At 40.8% G+C, this 20436-nt stretch overlaps 1 protein-coding gene across 5 annotated transcripts in view; it reads left to right on the top strand.

Moving 5' to 3' along the window:
• FAM120B (family with sequence similarity 120B) overlaps window positions 1–15836 on the top strand; it is a 60122-nt gene extending 44286 nt beyond the window's left edge. For 3 of the 5 annotated variants that reach the window (XM_027897856.1, XM_027897854.1, XM_027897853.1), the window contains one exon: window positions 2615–3478. In XM_027897856.1, the coding sequence (XP_027753657.1) occupies window positions 2615–2679 (65 nt within the window). In that variant the 3' untranslated portion in view covers window positions 2680–3478. Of the gene's footprint in view, window positions 1–2614; window positions 3479–15822 lie in introns of those variants that run through there. The other 2 variants (XR_003572791.1, XM_027897855.1) reach the window with 2 other exon arrangements.
• The last annotated feature ends 4600 nt before the right edge of the window (window positions 15837–20436 follow it).

Raw genomic sequence — 20436 nt, 5'->3', positions numbered from 1 at the left:
AATGCTTTAGAGCTCCTTTTAAACTGATCTGCCAACATGACTCATTTTGACAAAATTCCTTTTTCCTAAGTGGGCTAATATTAGCACAGGTATTTGGGTTGTTTCTTTATGTAGCTGATGTCTCTGCTGTATGTGTCTCACCAACGAGAGAGAAAAAAGAACAAAAAAGTAGCCATTTTGTGTTCATGGTAGCTTATGTTATAAAACTTCCTACTAATACTACTGATACCTGCATCTCCCACTCTTTATGTACCTTCCCATGGTAAACTGTTATATAGTTCCTACTGTTGCATATGATATATCAGTCATTGGATTAAATGCATTAGAAAGTAATGGAACAGTAACCACAGGATACATATCTTCTGTGTCAGGAGAATAATGATGATTAGGCAGCCTTTGCTCTCTCTGGTCAGTTAATGTTTAAGAATTCTATGACTGTCTCAACTTCACCAGTAGAGGAAAGAGTGCCTTTACAAGAGAGCATCAACCTGAGAAGCACTGGTATTTCTCTGAGATGATGGCTTGAATCCCCTCAGGCAGAACAAGAATTGGATTTAGGCATCCCTCATTGTATGGTGGATAGAAAACATTGAGCTGCTGTGATTTACAGCTCATCCTCTAGCTGTATTTTGAATGTAGGGAATTCAGCTGGGGGGGCCTGGTTTTCAGGAGGGTTGGGGTTTTTTTGGTTTGGTTCCATTTTAGTCATTTAGCTTCTCTCTGTAAATTTCTTGGCTGGGTGTTACAAAGGGGTAAGAGCACATCCGTGTAATTCAGAGCAGGACAACTAAGCCTCACAGGGAGGTAGATTTTCCCTTAGTATTTCTGGTTTGATAATTTATGGATTCTAGCCTTGTGGCTGCAACGCCACACCACAGGCTATGTAGCCTATTGGTAGATAAACTTCAATAACTAGAAGACCACTATTTTGCATTACATTGTTATCTCATTCTACAAAAACCTAAAAATAAACTGAGCATTAAGAACTGTGTATATCACTGTGAATTACCATGTGTCTTTGTCGCTCTCTTCAGCAGTCCAGTTGTTAAACACTGATATTTTGTGTCATAGAATATAAATTACCACTCAGATCTGAATCAGCATACAAAATATAGCAAAAAACTAAATAAGTAAATGTAACCTTATCTGTACTTTTATGGCTATATTTTAAAATTTGTGTGATGTGTACAATGGTTCCCACACTAGTATTTTGAAATCTGCCTGAAAAGTGAACTGGAGATAGGGGAGAGAGTGTCTATGTAGCTGAAACAGCTACATGAATGGTTAAAATCAAGGATACCCTAATATTTTAGAAATAGTGAAAGATGTTGGAAATTATATAGAATTTCTGCCAGTGATAAGATAAACATCATAACTCTGTATGATTGGCTCAGGGGAGGGATCATAATGAGTAAGAGCTCGCAGAGCGCTAGAAGTAATGGTTGATAATTGTAGCTACCAGTCATCTACCACCAGAATCATAAACAGTGAGATGGGAACACCATGAAGCATTCTGACAATTTCATTCTTGCATTTAGATCTTGTTGGATTTTAGGGGTCAACTGTATTGTGCCTAAGAAAACTATGTTCTTTAAAAAAAAATGTTTTGTTTCCTTGTTTCCATCCATCTTTGCTGTATTTTTCTTCCATCTTTCTCTTAAAAAAAAAAAAAAAAGGAAAAAAGAAAAGTTGGGTAGAAAAGAATTGGGCAGCTTTTTGGTTTTTAAATAATTGAACTTAGAAATCACTTGCAAAAGTAGTTTATTTAAAACAACAACAACAACAAACACCAAAACCAAAACAAGGTCTTGGAGAAAAGCTTTTATGGAGCATTGAAAGCAGTTTTTGGGAGAAACAGAAGATGAGTGTCAAGGAAAGAGGGGAAAAAATTATTGGAGATGTGTCTCACTGTGTCCAAGGCAAAAAGGAATTACTTCCATTTCTTCACAGAATGTAATTTCATCAAGAGGGTACATTCACTTCAGTCTTAGCACACTGTAAAACATGTAACATAAGACAATGCAAGCAAGCCCTCATTTGTGAGGTATTTAGTCGAGGCTTCCACACTTGTGTTGCATACTCTGTGTTCAATCATGTTTCTGATTAATAGGATTTTTATAGAGCTGTAATGCAGATGGGACTTGGTAGAACTTCAGTGCTGAAAAAAAAAGATGTAATTTACAATGTGAGTACTATTTTGCTTATGGGAATCTATAACTAAAGCAGTATTGTACGCGGGCACACTTTAACCAATATGAAAATATCTTTAAATATAGCTTATGATGTCTGGTTCTAAATAATGTATTTTTCTTTCCTGAATTCAAACAGTCTTATCTACCAGCCACAGTGTATGACTCACTATCCCAACCCATTAATTGGTCTAGATTTAAAAGTTACAGTCACCCAAGAGTTTTAAGAAAAGCAGTGACACCATGGACTTCATCCTCCAACATCTCAAAATTTTAGACATAATTATACACCAACTGGACAGCGACAAGTACTTTTTTCAAGATATGTATAAATGTAATTTTTCTTGAGGGCTACCTGAATAAGCTCTTGTTTTCCTCCTTTAATGTTCACTGAAAGTGTTTAATTCCTCTCCTCCTTTCTCCAGGTGGGAGACCCTGTGGTGGATTGGGACACCCAGACCGGAGGAGATTTCACCTTCCTCCTCGGTAAAGAATACATGTCTACAGGAGGCAAACTGAGATGATGGGATAATTACCTTTGAGATCATTTTTATTCATGAGAGCTTCTTTATGTAAACTTTGTACAAATAACTGAACCACTTAACTGTGGAGGAAATCACTCAAAGTTGAGGCTGTTCACCTTGATAATCACTTGTCATGTTAGGTCTCTTGTTTCGAGACCAGAATCACTAAAACTTAAGTTACAGGTACCTGAGGCACAATAACATCTCAGTACAGCTGCATGGTTGTGTCCATTTGACAACAGAAAGTCTGAAGTGTTTTTTATAAGTAAATTTACAAGTGTTTTTTAAAGTAAATTTAGGACTTACTTAAACTATGTTTTTGAATATTTTTGTTATAGTTGTTTATATTACAAGACTTTCCCCGCTGTGAGTAATGTATCATGTTCATGCTGTATGTCGTTTGTGTCGTAATTGTGGTTATATCCGTATCTTAAGGGTTATACCATTGTTATTGAAACCTGTAGAAAAGTTTGAAACATGCCATCACTGATGTAGACATTGTCTGCCTGTGAAACAGTATCATCTTTTTGTAAAATGTAACACTTTCTTACAAGACAGAAACATTGCTATTGCATTTGGTGCTTCCAGTTAAGCGACTTTTTCTATCTTTGCCAACTGAAGAGAGAAAGAATCTGTCATGCTTTACTTCTGTAATGAATAATACTTATGAGAACTCAGTATTTATTTTCTGTCTAGAATTCTTATTCAAACACCTATCTTCAGAATTATTTCATAAAAATTTATATATTTCACTTTGTGACTCAATTTCAGTGATATATGTATTTCTTTAAAATTAAAAATTAATTAATTTTAAATAGTATTAAAATTAATTAAACAGAGTATAAACAGTACTAAAAAATGTAAAATAACAAAGCTTGTGCAATTTTTAACAACACATAAGATCATGGAAAGCATGTGACACACTTAGAACTGTGTTTATTTTTTTACTGATCTGCATCTCAACTGAAGTGTATCCATCTACACAGACTTCAACAATTTCATGCCTTTCTTAGATTTGTAGCAAACTTTGAACAGAGTTGGTTCAAGTCGATGTTTATGGAACTGTTGGGTTTTCGTCTGTGTATGTGCTTCGGAATCACAGTATCTTTAGTTTTGTACTTCAGCATTTTCAGTACAGTCTTCTCGGTGGTGCCAAGCAATAGGACAAGAGACAATGGGCAGAAACTGATGCACAGGAAATTCTACCTGAATATGAGGAAGAACTTCCTTACTGTGCAGGTGACCAAGCGCTGGAACAGATTGTCCAGGGAGGTTGGGGAGTATCCATCACAAAATATTCAAGAATCATGTGGATGGAATCCCCTACAATGTATTCTAGGACAACCTTGTCTGAGCAGAGGTTGGACCAAATGACCCGCTGTGGTCCCTTCCAACCTGACCCATTCTGTGATTATGTGATTATTCACTTAATGTTGTTTCTTGGGCCTTGTGCAGGTAACTTCATGTTTCAGTGGAACTTAGTTCCTATTTAGGATACATATTAGGTCCAAATGAATAGTATTGTCAGACAAACCTAACTCCGTGCTTTGATTTCCTTGCATGTATTTTTCTGTTTGTAATCAAATAAATATATTATTTTGTACTCAGCATACAGCAACAATCCAACTAAACAAATAAGCAGTACAAGATTTCTAGTTATATTAAAAGTATTAACAGACACGATTTTTACACAACACCATGTCTTGATTTGTGTTCCAGGGATCCTGTCATGATGGGGTATTCCTGCTTCCTTTTTTGATTGATTTTTCACTGACTGTAATTTTACTACCATTTTTTTCTTCACCCACTCTCCCCCCTCTCCCCTGAACCTTTTGGAATAATGTGGTCTGAGTTTTATGGAAAGTTCTCTAGTTTCAGGGATCTCATGATGTATAATGGTGTGTTTGAAAAGAATGTGATTGTGTGCCAGAATTTGTTGGTAATTCCCCCTTCAGGATTTGATATGAGAAAAGATTTCTGTTGGCCTCAATAAACAAAGTTAAATACAGCTAGAGTGGGAGTTTTGCTGTGCTAGCTGTGGTATGCTATGAATTGTTGGTAATAATTACCCTGACTACTGAAGAATTGATAGTGTCTCTGTGAGGGTTTTTTCCTTCCTAGTGTTAGACCATAAGCAGAAGCTGCTTATTATTATTTCCAAGCCAAAATATTTTTTCCCCACCAGGAACTGTGGAGTGAAAGCATAAAGAGGAAGTCGAAACATAGAGGTGCTACTTTCCTATCTCACTGAACTTTGAATTGTTCAGAGTACCAGAAAGCTTATGGACTCTAGAAGGAAATCATAGACAAGAATATGACCTTAAAGATTCCAGTCCAATAGGATTTCCTTAAATGTGGACTACAGGGTTGTTTTGAATGGTTACAGGACAGAGGAAAAACAGATGTGGATTTGAAGCGAAGGAATATGTGTTTGTGAAGAAAAGCATTTTTGTTCAGCTGTACTGCTTGCAATCTTCCCTAGCCTATGCACTGGGTAGCTGTCATCCAGTGTTCACTGAAACTGTGGATTGATTTGTTAGCTTTATGCATTCCCCTTCAGGAAAGAGAATCAGAGAGTATTCTGTAACATCAATAACTTAGTCAACTGTAACTCAGCAGAAATTTTAACATAGTCATTGTGAGAGAAAGAATGACAGGAAGACATTTATCACCTTTTCTCTTTTTATGTGTTATGGATCCTTCCTCTTACATTACTTTACTCATTTCTGACACCATTCCACTGGGAATCTGAATATGGACTGCAGAAAACATGGAAACACTGAGTTAATCCTATGATGCTGTGGGACTGTAAGCATCAAAACATAGTTTATGCCTCTTTTATAAAACAGGAAACCACAGTTTTAATTGCTTCGCTACCTTAGCAAGCATTGTGCTGAGATGGAGGGGAACAGCAGTGTTAAAGCTCTACAGATCTTTTTGTGATCTGCTTGTCTGAGCAAAATTATAAGAGTAGTCAAACATATGGTATTATTTTGTAAAGGTGTTCTTTATTTAAATGTTGGAGAAGAAGATCAGAAGTTTACATATTCATATTTAAACATTGACTCCATCTTTGTCAGCTAAGCTGGGAGGTGGGCTGGTATATGTCCTTCACTAGGAGGTTTGATGGGATGTTCCTCAGCGGTGCAGAGCTTCCTAAGAGAATATCTTTTGGTGATACAGAAGCATGGTCAGCCCAGTAAATAAGCAGAAACGTTTGGCATGTTTATGCTATATAGGCATATCGTGCTTGAGAGTATAGGAATATCATGATGCTTTCTGAATCTGGCGAGGCTGCCCTTTTGGATATGTGTTGATGACCTGGCAAGGTTGCTCCTGAATGTAGGTCACTCAAACTGGATGAGGTTGCTCAGGGCAGGGCTCAGTGATGGTGAGTATACAGTCACCTGGTGTCCCAGGTGCAGAGGTGCCTGACAGCTGAATGCCTGCATCCTGAATGCACTACCAGGCTCTTCTCCTCCCCCTGAAGGGGTTTAGCTGCCTGCAGCTGGGTGACCTTGGATCCAGCTGGTGTGTGAGAAAGACCTGTGAGAGATGTGAGAAATCTCACAGGAGTCTCATGAGACCCTTGGCTTTAGAGTCCAGCGTTCATTTAAGCCCAGGTCCTTGCCCTTGGTGCTTGCTTAATCTACTTTGCAGGTATTCCCGTGTCCTGCCTATCTGACTCTGCCTTTGCCTTGCTGATTTGACTTCCTGGTTTGACCTGCATGTCCCTCATCCCCAAAGACTTGTTCAGTGACCAGAGGAATGTTGTGTGAATATGGTTACCATCATCAGACCTGCTCTGCAGTTCTACTGTGGGACTGCACCCTCACCAGTCAGGTCACTGCCCTACATTGCCCTGCCATGACTGGCCTGCCTTCCCTTGCTGCCCTGTGAGCCCTGACAGCACAGGGGGTCAGAAAGTTCAGCTGAAACTGTCATAGTAATTGGACGGTGTCAAAACAATAGATGTGGTCTGTGGGATTACTTGCTGCTGAAAACAGCTTGAGAAACTGAAAACGGCTACAACCAGCAAAGTGTCTTTGTGTATCTCTATACAATTAGGACCTTGCATTCATTGCTTTCCTGGACCTTGCAGCTGACACCCAGACCCTTCTTACCCCATAGTTAGGCTACTGAGTACGCCATGTTTCAGAATTACACACCACAAATCTGAAGCTGCTTCAGAACATGGAAGCTCATTTGTTAAAGATTATGTGCTTGATACTGATACTCCTAGAGCTCTGCTGGCTTGTACTGCTTTTGAAGCCCTAGGTGGAAGATCAGGTGTTAAGTTAAGCCTACAGTGTCTTGGCAGGTAAGTGTTCTTTACCTGGAAGTAAGTAGTTGAAGCAACACATGGTGGGCTGAAGAGTTGTCTGTAAAAGACAAAGAGTCAGCTGGCAGGGTATTCTGGCTGAATACTCACCAGCCTTAGTTTATTTAATCTTAGTACAAAACTAAGGACTAATATTTATTTATGATTTTGCTAATTGGGAAAATAGATCTTTATTGTATTAAAAACCCTCAGCCTTACAGTCTGGAATATTTGTTTATTCAGGTAAGGAATGAAAACCAGTTACTGACCCTGATCTTGGATGGAGTACTGCTCATTGCCCAGGTACCAGTTAAAGCAGTGCACAACTTAAAATTCACTAACACATCTGAAATGAGAGTGTAGGCAGGACATCAGTTGTAGTAATTGCAATTTCTGTCTCCCATATCTCCATATACTACAAATAGGGAGGTAACTGGGGCCAAAGAACTGCTCTTACTACAGAATTTCAGTCACACAGTATTGTATTCTGCGCTGGGTGTTCATATTTGATATCATGTTGTATCTCGTCAATAAACATCACCAAGAGACTCTCCTGTCCTCATTGGTGATATTTGTGACCACTGCTTACAAGTCTTTTGGAGATGAAGGACTGGATTTGCTGATCAGATACAAACCTGAAAGTTACACAGGCCAGGGAAGCAAGGACAAAACAGAATACTTGGGACGGATGTATACAACATTTAATATTTCAAGGCTTTTAGCTTTGTGTTGGTTCTTATTTTCCCACAGTTAGTCACTGGATCACTTATCAAATTACCTTTTATTGGTAGTGGTCACACAGATAAGCAGGGATATATTAATTGTTAATATAGTTAATTTAGGCATGAATTTTTATATATGTTGATACTTCAAATGTATTAATCTGCTCTTTTTAATGCCAGAAGGCACAAGAAATACTAGGCACAGAAACCAATCCCAGCTTTCTGAAAATGCTTGATAACTGCAAGCTTTTTAATATAGTGCCCCCTGTCTCAGAAATTAGGTAGCCAAGTATGCAGCTGGCCTTTGGACTCTTATAGAACAAAACTGTACTGTAAGAGCTGCTCTGATCTCAGATATGTTTTCCAAATATGCTTTAGGTAGCTCAAAAATTCATTATTCATTGAAAGCAATTATAAGTTTTAGAAAAGTGATGAGAAACTCGAGTGTCATTTATGGCATTTGGAAAATTTAGGTCAAGGTAAGAAGGTAAGGAGTTACCTTCATCACATCCAGTTTTATTTTAGTCAAGGCTTTGTTTATTTGTTAATAGCAGAGGGCCAGCCGGCTCTGGTTTTACTTTCTGATAATACTTCAGTTTTCATTTGTGATGATGATGCAGCTCATCTAAAAGTATGTAAGTGTATAATGTGCTGCCTTCTGATAATCATCTTTGCCCCCTAGTTTAATTACCCATCAAATCCTTCAGTCCTTCTGATCTACATTCTGCTGGAGGGTTTTAAATTTCAGTGAAGTTTATCAAGTTTTGAGGCATGCTGGTGATAAAGCAAGACCTCTTGTTACATAATACGCATATGAGGGATCACCACATTTAAATACGGTGATAAGGCTGCCTTCAAATCTTGACCATCTCTGGGCAAATTGCAATACTTCTCTCTTCAACAAAGCCTTCATTTTGTAGGTGTGATTTAATTTCTGCTCTACCTTCCCTGTGCAGAGGGAGGAGGATCCACAAAGGAGCAAGTGGGAGAGGCTCAAACAAATCCACTGGACACTTTGCATTTCCAAACAAAAGAGAGCAGCCACAGAGTTGATGCACAGCAGCAGAGAGCAAAGGTGGCCAATGCATCTAGACCAAAACTTCTAAGTTTTAAAAACAATTCAGAAACCTTGGGCATACTGAATGTCCATCATGGTTGGAATACACTTAATGCAGGCTTGTTAGGGGTTTTTTATTAACTCTCTACATCTCTAGGCTCATTTTGTAACTGTGTGACACCTCTGCAAATCTACACAGTGATTGCGGTTTATGCTTTAAATAAAGGTTGCATTTTGAATGATTACTGAAGGTTTTTGAACAGAAGAAATAATAACCTGCAAATTCAGCATTCTTTACCTTCTTTTACTCTGATGATGGAATTCTTTTACTTCTTTGCATTACTGATTACTATATTAATTCTTGGCAACAAGTAGTGCTGTAAGAAACTTTTACTCCAAGCAAGTTAAAAAATAGCGCTAAATTAAAAATATTAAGTGCTAATAGAAGACAGTTCGCATGTCCTAACACTTACTTGCTGGGAGTTTGAAAGAAATCCCAAATTTGTCATTGTGCATTTGTTTACACTAACGTGTTATTGCTTGATCACTCCACCATCCCTCTCCCTGACAAACACCCCCATCTGTCTGTAGAGAGCGCCAACCTAGCAAGGCTGATAGCTTATTGTTATAGAAACTGGGGCGGGGGAGGGAGGGGGAAGGAGTAGAGGAGGGGGCAAAAAGAAGAAAAGAAATAAAGCTTTTCTTCTCTTGCTAGTGATCCAGGAGTGCAGTGATTCAAGGGGTTGTTGTTAACTGCTATGTGTAATGCTCACTAGAGGCTACAGCTGGTGCCACCTCACAGCATTTAGATTTTGAGAGGACTGTCCAGCCTGCTGGAGGATAAGATGCCTTTCTGTGTGCTGGATATATCCATCCTTCCAGGGGGAATAGTTTCAACCCCAAAACAGTTGTACCTTTAAGTGTGTGAGGGTAGTGTATGTGAAATTTCTGTAAGATATTTTGTAACATTTTTCTCGCATACAGAGTTTTCTTGTTCTTTCTATGAGTTCAGTTACATCCCTGAAGGGCCAGATGGAGGTTTTCTTCCACTGAATTCTGTTGATTTTAAACTGGGCCCACCAGAACAGAAGTTATATTAGTTTAAAAGCAACTTTACAGAAGAAAATTAAGAGGATATGAGGCCAGAGTTGCTTGTAAAAGAAAAGTAGAAATTAAAGGCTATGTTTTGTCTTTTAGATGGCTTATGCAGCTGACTTCAGATTAACTGCACCCTTTTAGATGTGTTAGGCTGACAGTGCTGGGAAATTAGCCCAGGCCTTCTGACTTCTGGTAGCTTTCCTGACTGCTGGACTACGAACTCACATGACAGATTGCATCCAGCACAGTAGGCTGCAGAAAGTAGTTAATGGAAAATAGACTGCTTTGATGTTCACTTCTGGTGGGCTGATCCTCGGTTTAAAGGCTAAACATCTATTGTCCTCAGTAGGAGTTTTCTTTATGAAAAAGCTTTCACAAAATCTGTAATTTCCCATTTTGTTTTGTGAGACTGTGGTTTGCTCTATTTCTACATTCAGTAGCCAGCAAATATTTTCAAGAGTGATTTGTAACTTTTGGGTCTCTAACTTCAGATGCCACAGACATGGCCTTATTTCTCAGAAATAAGCTAAGTATCTGTCCTCTCCTGCTAAGGCAGATGTCTTTAAGTAAGTATTTCCATCAGAGCACCAGAAATTAAGGCACCTAAACGCACTGCCTACTTTGCTGAACAATGGGGCTAAGCACTGCAGAGATGCACCTTAGAAAGCGGGCTCAGCTAGAATTAAAATGGGGGGAGGGTGAAGAGAGTGAGAGCAAATACAGTAACAGCCTATGATTAGAAATCTTAACAATGACAGTGAGTTCTGTTTAATTTCTAACTGCTTAAAAGCAGGCCTGGGGAAATGCTCTGCTTAGAAATGTCATGGAAAGTGCAGCTGGTCCATAGGCTTTATCTTGAAAAGCAAAGGATCTTTCCCATTTTGCAGTAATACTGCCATTTACTGGGCCATACCACTAGCAATTTGCAACAATGGGAGGGAAAAAAGCTGCCATTTGACCTAGAATGCAATTTTCAACTAATTAATAAAGTGACCATTAGTGCCCGAGGGGATAATAACAGGAATAAGAACAAATTACTGTGGGGTGCAAAGGAGGCTTGGGCATTGTATTGCAAATTTCTTATGGCACTATTCTTTTTTTTCCTCACTAATACTTTTAAAGTGCCCCCACTCAACACTTGCTCCTTGTAGGACCCTTGCAAACCACATAAGAATTAGCCCTTCAAAGATCAATCAGGATCTAATTGTTGTTAACAAAGTGCCACCTGGAGAGAAATGTTACAATATACCTTCATTACAAAGCATTCAATCTCTCTCACACTCCCAAGTCCTGGCTGCAGTACAGACAAAAAGAAGCAGTTGTTAGCATTAAGATCAGGCACCTGCAATTGCTTGTAAGACACTGCCAGTCCCTGCACAAATATGCTCCTGACATTGCATGAGCCTTGCTAGAACTGCTCTATTTATGCTTCCTGGGAGCAAATTTTGCTGGGATCTCTCTATTTGCAATGCTCTAACCTATCACTGGAGCTCTCATGTTGGTGGGGACGCTGGGCAAAGCAGCTACACTGTTAGCCCTGCGTTTTCAGGATACTCTCTCAGTAAGGATTGTTCTATACTTTATGGCCTCTCAGTGTCCCAAAGGCAAGTGTTCAGGAAGTCCCCAGTGAATTGACCGTGCCCAGGTTTCATTTCTCTGTCCTGAATGATATTCCACTTGCAGGTATATCACATCTGATATAGGTCCTGCCTGTGGTTGTACTTTGCAGATTCGGTGGTTAAAATTCCAGACAAGACCCATGTTGCCCCGTGTCTGTCACTTGGACACACTTGTTGCTGTGTGTCCACGGAATTTGAAATCAACTGATATTAGTCTCATCTGTCCTCAGAATTTCCAGGGGACTATTTTATAGCAAATTGAAAACTACTGTCCACAGACTTGCTTTGCTCATGCCTTGTTTACACAGTCAGGGAGTTGACTAGACTGAAAGCTAACCTCCTCAAGAAACTAACAATAAATAATCGTTTTTGATCAGTTACTCAATCTATCTGCTGTGGCCAGCACAAAGAAGGGACAGAAACTGGTATTTGGGGAGCAGGTGAGGGAACATAAAACTTCCTTTTAGGGAAAGGATGTTCTACACATTAAGGTGTAACCAGTCTCACCTCCCAAGGGCATTTTGTAAAACTTTTTTTTTTTAAGATGTGGAGGAGATGGAATCATAGAACAGCCCAGGGGCTGAAGGGGCCTTGTGAGATCACACCTGACCCAACCTTCCATTGGAAATGGAACCCAGATTAGATTGTTTAGCACCTTGTCTGATCACATCTTGAAAACCTCCTGTGATGAGAACCCTACCACATTCATGCAGAGGCTGTTTCAGTGAATGATTTTTCTCACTGTAAAGAATTTTTTTTATTATACTGAGATGAAATCCCTTGTCTTCTTCACATGACTCCTTGTGAAGAGAGAGTCTCTGTCATCTTGTAGCTACCCTTAAAGTACTGGAATACTGTGACGAGGTTGTCCCTGAGCCTTCTCTTCTCCAAAGAGAGGAGTTCACTCCTTCAGCCTATTCTGATAGTGCCAGTTTTCAGCCCTTTGATGAACTTCACAAACTCCTTTAGACCCTGTCCAGCCTTTCAGTGAAAGACCTTTTTTCTCATTCTTGAATTATGAGGACTAGAACTGGATACAGTACTCTAGGTGTAGCCAAAAAAGTGCTGAGTTGAGTGGCATAATTATTTCTCTGTCTCTGCGGATGCAGCCCAGGATCAAGTTGGCCTTTGTTGCTGCAGCAGCATACTACTGACTTCTCTTCAGCTTGTTGTCCACCAGGACCCCCAGGTCTCTCTCAGCAAGATTACTCCCCAGCCACACAGCTCCTGGGCTGTGCTGGGTACTTGGGTTGTGTTGTCACAGGTGCAGGACTTTGCTCTTGTGCGTGTTAAACTTCATAACTGTTTTTGCCATCCCGCTCTTCCAGTCTGAAGAATGAGGGTTGTGTATAGGAGAGAGACATAACTTTTATTTCTGTAAATGTGGATGTCCTGCTCGTTCTGAAGATCAGGAAGTCGCAGAGTGAAGTAGAAGTGGAAACAATCTCCTCTCTTTCTGTTCCTTGCTCAGATTATGTATTTGTTCAAGTCCTTATCCATACTGCTTCAGAGAACTGAGGGACTCACCCGAAGAGAATGCTCAGGTACTTCGTCCAGTTTGATTAATGGATGTACATGGAGGCAGGAACTTCCGGAGATCTAAACAATGTTAACATCCTTAGGCTTCTGGTTTTCCTAGAAAAACTACCTCTGTACAGATATGTTTATGGGGAGAAATGGCACACTCAGGACCTGTCTTATTGGATAACTAATCCAAATTACCTACTTGCCTCATATTTTGGAACATATGTAGTGCAAACAAAGATACCGATTTTTTTTTCCTCTAAAGAGCACATTATACAAAACCAGACCAATCCTTGTGGATCCCTGAAAGACTTCATTTGTTAAATGTCATTTCAAATGTTAGAGCACAGCCTGCCATCTTTAGAAGTCTCTAGCAAGCTTAGAACCATGGGAACTGGTGGCTGTAGTGCATGGCCACTAAATGTGTGGAATATTACCCCTAATAACTCTGCAGTGCCGAGGTCAGATACTGAGCTGTGCAAAACTAGAAGCTACATGAAAATATCAGTATTTGACTCCCTGCACAACGTTTTGCTAAAAGGGGGTTGATGTTATTCACCTCTCAGAGAGATTATAGTTTGAATTAGGGCAGAAGATCCTTATGTGAATCAGGCCATGCAACTGCATAGTATCTGGGTAAAATTTCAGAGAAGAAGGTGTGTGAATAAACAGGAGGGTGTACAGGGGGTTATCCAGACTGCAAATCTCTGATCAAATTCATGCCCTCCAAAGAAAGGCACAAGGAACAGAGATGGAAGGGTTTGCCATTTCCAAAACAGCTTGGCAGTCCCCCAGGACTGTAGACTGGCTTCACTGGAGGGTCTGTTCTGCTGACACAAGAGATGTATGTACATACAAGTCCCATTAGCATTGAAGGGAGGTGCCTGCTAAACTTTCCCACGCCTTAGCAGGGGAAAAGACTTCTAAAGGTATCTCACAAGGTAACAGAAGGCTGTTGCTGCACATGTTGCATTTCTTTAATATCTGCCTGTGATACAGCTGTACACTTACATCATTTGGATGTATATACTTGACATCTTGCTACCTGTCACAAAGAGGCATTTTGCAGCCGTGCAGCACACTTCCCCATTATCCTCAATGCAAGTCTATAAATATACAACTTGTGTGTAACCCATTTGCATACTGATTCTCTGTGTCCCAGATCAATCCACTGTTGATTCCAAGGACTATAGTCACCTTTGATACCTAGTTTTTTATTGAATGCTCATCAAAAGAATTATATGCTTTATTTTATTTTTTTTTCTTTTGTGGCTGTTTTTCTGTCTTTTGTAGAAACCATTCAAGTTTATTTGTGGACTGAGGAAAGTTATACCCTTTGTGATAATGTGTTGTGGTGCTTTATTTAATCCTGTGGGGTATTTGGGTGCATTTTGTTGTGAGAGGGGTGGAAGGAGTAAAAGAAAAAGCTGTAGAAATCAGAACTGGAGATCTAGAGCCCTAGAAGGTGGCAATCTGTTAATTAGTTCTTGGGAAAACCTGTCTGCGATGAAAATAAAGCCCCATCGTTAAAATCCACTGCATTTTCCTTTTCTGCCCCTGAATGTTGTTAACAATGTTGCACTCTGGTTAAGTAAAAATCTAAAACTGCAGTGAAGTGTTAGTAATCGGTTCCTGAGCAGATTCCCTAATGCTATTCACTTTTCCCTGCTAATCTTCCTGTGTGAGTTATAACAATGCAGCACCAAATGAGAAGGAAATGTCAGGTTATGTTTCAGGGCCAGCCTCCTGCCCACCCTCCATCTGTGCTGATGTCAGTGCTTATTGGAACATATGCTGCCTGTTGCTCACTGACCATCTGTTAGCTGAGCTGATGAAGTGTTCCCGTTGCTGGGACAACCCGGCCCTTGATTGCCAGTGGCACCGCAAACATTTTCCGCTCAAGTTTCACTTTTATCTGTGCTCTGGAATGGCAGCCCTGCCGTGGTAGGGGTTACCCCATCCCTGCATTTTCGCTCAGTCTGGGTGGAGAGGGCAATCAAAATTCAAGGTACAAGTTTTAGGGCAAACTAGTAAAATGCTGCAGCAGAGCCAATGTGCCCGTGGATTAACTGTTGCCATTGTAGGCTCAGACACAAGGGCAGGCATGCTTTCTGGTGGGAGCCCAGGGACGAGGGAGCATGTCTGGTAGTGGTTAGAAAGTTTGTGTGATGAGACTGTGACTGAAACGCCTGTAGCCCTGAACACATGCAAGCCTACATCGTGATTTCTGGATGCCAGGAAAAGGCAAGGGATGGGCTACTTTTCCCTTGGTTAAGAACCACTTGTTCTGGAATTGCTGTGTGTTGTAGTTGTGCCTGACAGCCACAAATCTTTGGGACATAACTAAATCCAAATGTAACCTTTTTTTTATGGTGTAGGTCTCAGTTTGTGGAGTGAAGACAATGCTAAGCCATAGCAGTGATACAACCATTTGCCTGCATGCAGCAGTTTAGCAGCTCTGTCTGGTGAGCTTTCCCCCTCTCTTAGAAATGTCTACAAACATTAATCAATCCTCCTGACAAGCCTGTGGGGCTGGCAGGTGGTATTCCCGTTTTACAGAGGGAGAAGCAAGTGTGAGAGCTGGCACAAGACGTGCAGCATGCCCACATCCCAGCCTTCCCCTGCTGAGATCACTAGACCAGATTGCCCTTCGCTGCACACCAAGAGCTCCAGCTCTGCCATGGTGCCAACAGGAGCTGCATATCAGACACAAGGGCTGAGTAGACTCTGGCCTGTAGTTCTTTCTGTCTTCTATGTGAAGGGAATAGAGCAGCATCTGACAAATTAATGTTGTTGGTGAGGCTGACCACAAAAGCTAGGGTAAAATATGACAGACATTAGGATCCAAAAACTCTGGATGCTCAGTAGTGTTAAATGCTTTAAAGCTGTGAAACCTCTTGGTCTTTAATTTTCTGTGTTGGTATTCCTCAGTGTTTTCCCCGCTGACGCTGGGGTTTTGTTTCCAGGATGACAGCAGTCACTTACATGATCTCTCAGCCCTAACTTCAGAACTAAGCACTATGCCATCATCCTTCAATTTCCCTTGTTTCCCTTCCACCCAGCCTTGCCTCTTCCATGTTTTCCCAAAATTTTTTGTTTAGATATGTTGCCCCTTTGCAGTCTCTACATAGGAAAAGCAAACCTTTTAGTCTTTCTCTCATCCAGCCTATCCTTTCTCTTTCCTGTCACAATCCGGTCATTCCTGCAGCCTGGCCACTCAGCTGTACTCTGACTGGCCTTTCTGCCAGCTCCCCTTGCTTCTCATGTTTCTAAAATTCTCTTTTCTTCTGTTGCTAGCACAAAAATCCACTTCCCATTTTTTAATGCATCCTGTCAGGTATCTACACCATCTTTTCATAAAGCTTAAGTTGTAAGCTTTTGAGAAAAAAGGCTCTTTATTTTTCTTTCTGTGCATCAATTATTGTTTTAATTAAATGACTGAATAGTACAATAATGCATGCTCAGAGACTACATGACGTGTGGAAGAGCTGGATAAGATTTGATCCATACTGACGTAATCCTAGGTGTTAATAATAATGTACAGCTTCAGCATGTGTTGCTATTTCAGGATGTTCTGGCACAACAGGCTGGTTTTATTCACCCCGGGGATTTGCATTGCCTCATCTGCTCTGTGGTAAATGACTGAGTGTTGGGTCTTATTTTGTGGCACGTGTGAGGTAGTGCCCTGTGCTTGTGTCAAACGGCAAGTCAGGTCTCTTACTTTGCCTTTATTGTGGTATGATAAAAGCATTTATCTGATCTTATCACAATTACCACAACGGAGCCCAAGCACTCTAAATTCAAACTCTCTCTTGTGGCAACTTGCTTTGTGCCAGTCTGCTTTTAAATCCACATTGGTGTCCTTGTTTGTTGCCAGAACCATGCAAATGTGCCAGTATGTAGATGAAAATTGGGCTGATCTTTTCTCTCCTCCAAGAACGTCATAAAGCTTGGGGGTTTTGGTATCTTTACAGACCTGGACTACTATGCATTTTGACTCAAAACAATGCAGAATTTAACACTTTGCTTCAAGATTTGACAACTTGGTTTTCCCTCAATCAAAAAATGGGAAGGAAAACTGGTAGCACAAGCCACCATCTGTCCAGCCTCCAGAAAGATTTGCAGTTCCCAACTGAAAGTGCTATTTTTACCCAGGACAGACTGCATGTTTTGTGCAGTTTTTAGGCTCAGGTTAAATGATGGCACTGCTTTCTGTATGTGGCTGAGAAGACAGATTACAGTGTGGCTCAACAGGTATTTAACAGGCATTGGAATGGGCTGCCCAGGGAGGTGGTGGATTCAACCATCCCTGGAGGTATTTAAGAAGAGGCTGGATGTGGCACTTAGTGCCATAGTCTAGTAACTCTGGTGGTAGTGGATCAAGGGTTGGGCTTGATGATCTCAGAGGTCCTTCCCAACCCATCTGATTCTATGATTAACTGAGTGGTATTTGAACAGTGAGAGTGGTAAAATAAAGTTTCAACACTTTGAGATGCTGCTAATAATGGGAGATGAGGCGTATAAATGTACTTTACCAGAAATTTGTAGTGTTTGTGCATTTCTAGGGAAGTGTAACAGCTATGGGTCATGTTGAAGTTCCAGATAGTGATACCCTTGCTGCCATCAGAGGCAGCACCTACTGAATGATTACTGTCCTTATCTTAAGCAATGTCAGAGTTCTGTAGTGCTGTGCCTGTCTACAGTTCTGGAAGGCAAACTGTAGATGGCTTATTGCAAGCACACATACAGATGTCTGAGGTGCATACACATGGCCTTGACTTGCAAAGAGCAGAGGGGTGGATATAAATTTCCTGTTCGTTGTTGCTTAGACAGAGGTATCAGAACCACTTGCAGAAGAAGCACTGCTGGGCTGCTAGGGAAGTTCCTCAGCTGGGTGGTATCTACTGACATCATTAGAGAAATGCTGAGTTTTACAGACCGAGATCCTGCTCTCTGCTGTGGCTGGAGCGCTGGGCATTCAGAACTCTGCTTAATCACAGCTTTAACACATTTCCTGAATCTGGATGGCTGGATCCTGTAGGAACAATAAATGCTTGCACTTCTGTGCTCTAAAGTTTGCAAAGGGGGGCTGTTGTGTGCGACTTTGTGAAAAAAATCCTTTCCTCACTGCAGTGCTGGGAGCAGGCTGCCACTGACATCAGTCGCGCAAGGATTTGCTCTGTGCTGCCCAAGTTCTGGAGATCACTCTCCACACAAATTAATTAAAAGATGCCTTAGGTAGGTGTCCAGCCGGCACAGAAGGAACCCAGCTCCATTACTAGTCTGCAATCCCCAGTTTTCCAGCTGTCGCTATGTAATACGGTCTCCCCCTCACGTAATTCCTTCCTGTAGTCCAATAGAAGTCCTTTAAAGAAAAAAAAAAAGAGAAAGAAAGAGGAACAACAAGCAAGTAATCCTGTCATACGATCTGCCCCAGTAGTTTGGGGCCTGTTTCTCTTTCAGGGGCTGTGAGCATGCTTTGAGGTGCACAATAGAGATGCCTTCTCCATTGACTGGGGAGCTCAATGAGCCAAACTGGGCAGCAGCCCCGGTAACAGCAGCAGCAGCAGCAGTGGTGCAGCGCAGTAATGGGCCCAACTGTTAACTGATTTAACACTCTGCCAGCTGCAGTCCCTGAGCTCAGGGAGGAGCGGTGGGCCTTTGAATATTACCTTTCAGCCAATTAGACATATGTCACTTCCATAAAACCTTTCGTGTGCGCTCCCGCCGAGGGGAGGATCTGCTTGGGGAGAAGGAGGGAACTGCGTTACCTGCCTCCCTCCCGGGTGCAACATCCCTCCCTTGAGTAGGAATTTCTAGTTGTTTCTGGTATTATTTTCAGCACTGGTCCAAGGGCGTGGAGTGGGATATGAGGGAAAGAAAATAATTCCATAAGGAGTTTTTCAGACAGTCTTATAGGCTGCCTGGGATAGTAGGCTTCTACAGCAAAGGTAGGTTAGAGTCATCAGATTGAAATGAGACCTCTTTCATCACCTGAACACTGAGAAGGTTGACATCATCATCTGACTCTGCCTGAAGTTGTTGCACATGTGAAAAAATTCTGATCTCGAAGAAACTGTGGATTCAGGTGGAGCAAAGGAGTATGCAGATACCAGAGGACTGCAGGTGCTGAATGTAGAAGTTTAGGACTAACAATCAATTTCACAAAAAAAAAAAAAAAGTGCACATAAAGTTGTAACTAGTGAGCTGTAGCTCAGGGAGAGCACTGCAGGCTTCGTGCCTTGTCCAAAGGAGCTGCAGCAGCAGCAGCCAGTGTACCACTGAGTCAGCAAACACAGCATGGGCTACCTGCCACAGCCAGGGTCTGCAGAGGTGGGAAGTACATGGGAAATGAATGTCACGGATGTTTCTTTTCAGAATCAGTGTGCAAGGTAGAAGTGTTTATGTAGGCCAAAGAATAGATATGCCACTTTTTATTACTTCAGATTGATTGACTGTTTCAGTAGGGCTGAAATTCTTATTTCAGCCATGTCAGTTTCTTTTTGCTTTTTATACACAAACACACAAAAATGCAACATTAAAAGGCATAATAAATTGTGATAAAATATGGCAGATTACAGCAAATTTTTTAAAAAAATTAGTAAAATATGTTTAAAATAATTTAATTACAAAAGCCAATTGACTTTAGTAACAAGTGAAGCTAAGAAGTTGTGCCAAAATTAATAAAATTGAAAGGATAAAGACTCTTTTTTTCATAGCTATGTAAAAATCAAAAGATCCTGGAGATGGAGGCTCTAATGGACAGAAAAACATTTCTTTTTTAAATGCTGACCTAAAGCTTTCAAGCTGGTAATGCTAATGAATAGAAATGAGTGAGCTAGATCTGTGTGAAGAATACTTGTTCTTCCCCCTGGAGATGAGAGACCTGCATGGCTTTTGCACACTGTCAGAGCTGGACAAGAAACTGTGCATGGCATGCAAAAAAAGAAGGGAGTTGGGTAATGGCTATCACTTCTGTAACTTGGGAAAGGAGTGCTGGAACTTAGTTAGCTAGGTTGCTCTCTGAACAAGTAGGTGTGATCAATTCATTCAGTTTTGACTTTCCCAAGTTTATTCTGCGTTTTCCTCCTCAGGCTCTTCTATCATCTTCTAGGATGTTCTCTGATTTAAACTTTTGGTGCTCAGGAATCAGGCAGTAGTGCATGTGAAGGGCAGTGAGACAAGATGTGTTTTGGGTTGATGGTGATGTTCAATTTAAATGTGCAGGAATGGTCTTCAGGTATTTGGTCCTTTTCGCACCTGAAGAAAGGCTTGAGCTTAGTTTTTGAAAAAGAAACTTGCTTTTCCAAAACACTCTTCCCTTGCAATGTTTTGACCAGCTTTAGGCAGTGATGACAGGATTATGGAGTGGTAATATATAT

The sequence above is a fragment of the Empidonax traillii genome, unplaced genomic scaffold (assembly GCF_003031625.1).
Source record: "Empidonax traillii isolate 1590-97213 ecotype Southwest subspecies unplaced genomic scaffold, ASM303162v1 scaffold563:size410408, whole genome shotgun sequence".
Lineage (NCBI taxonomy): Eukaryota > Metazoa > Chordata > Aves > Passeriformes > Tyrannidae > Empidonax > Empidonax traillii.
The sequence above is the reverse complement of the archived record's forward strand: the minus strand, read 5'-3'. Positions and strand labels throughout refer to the sequence as shown.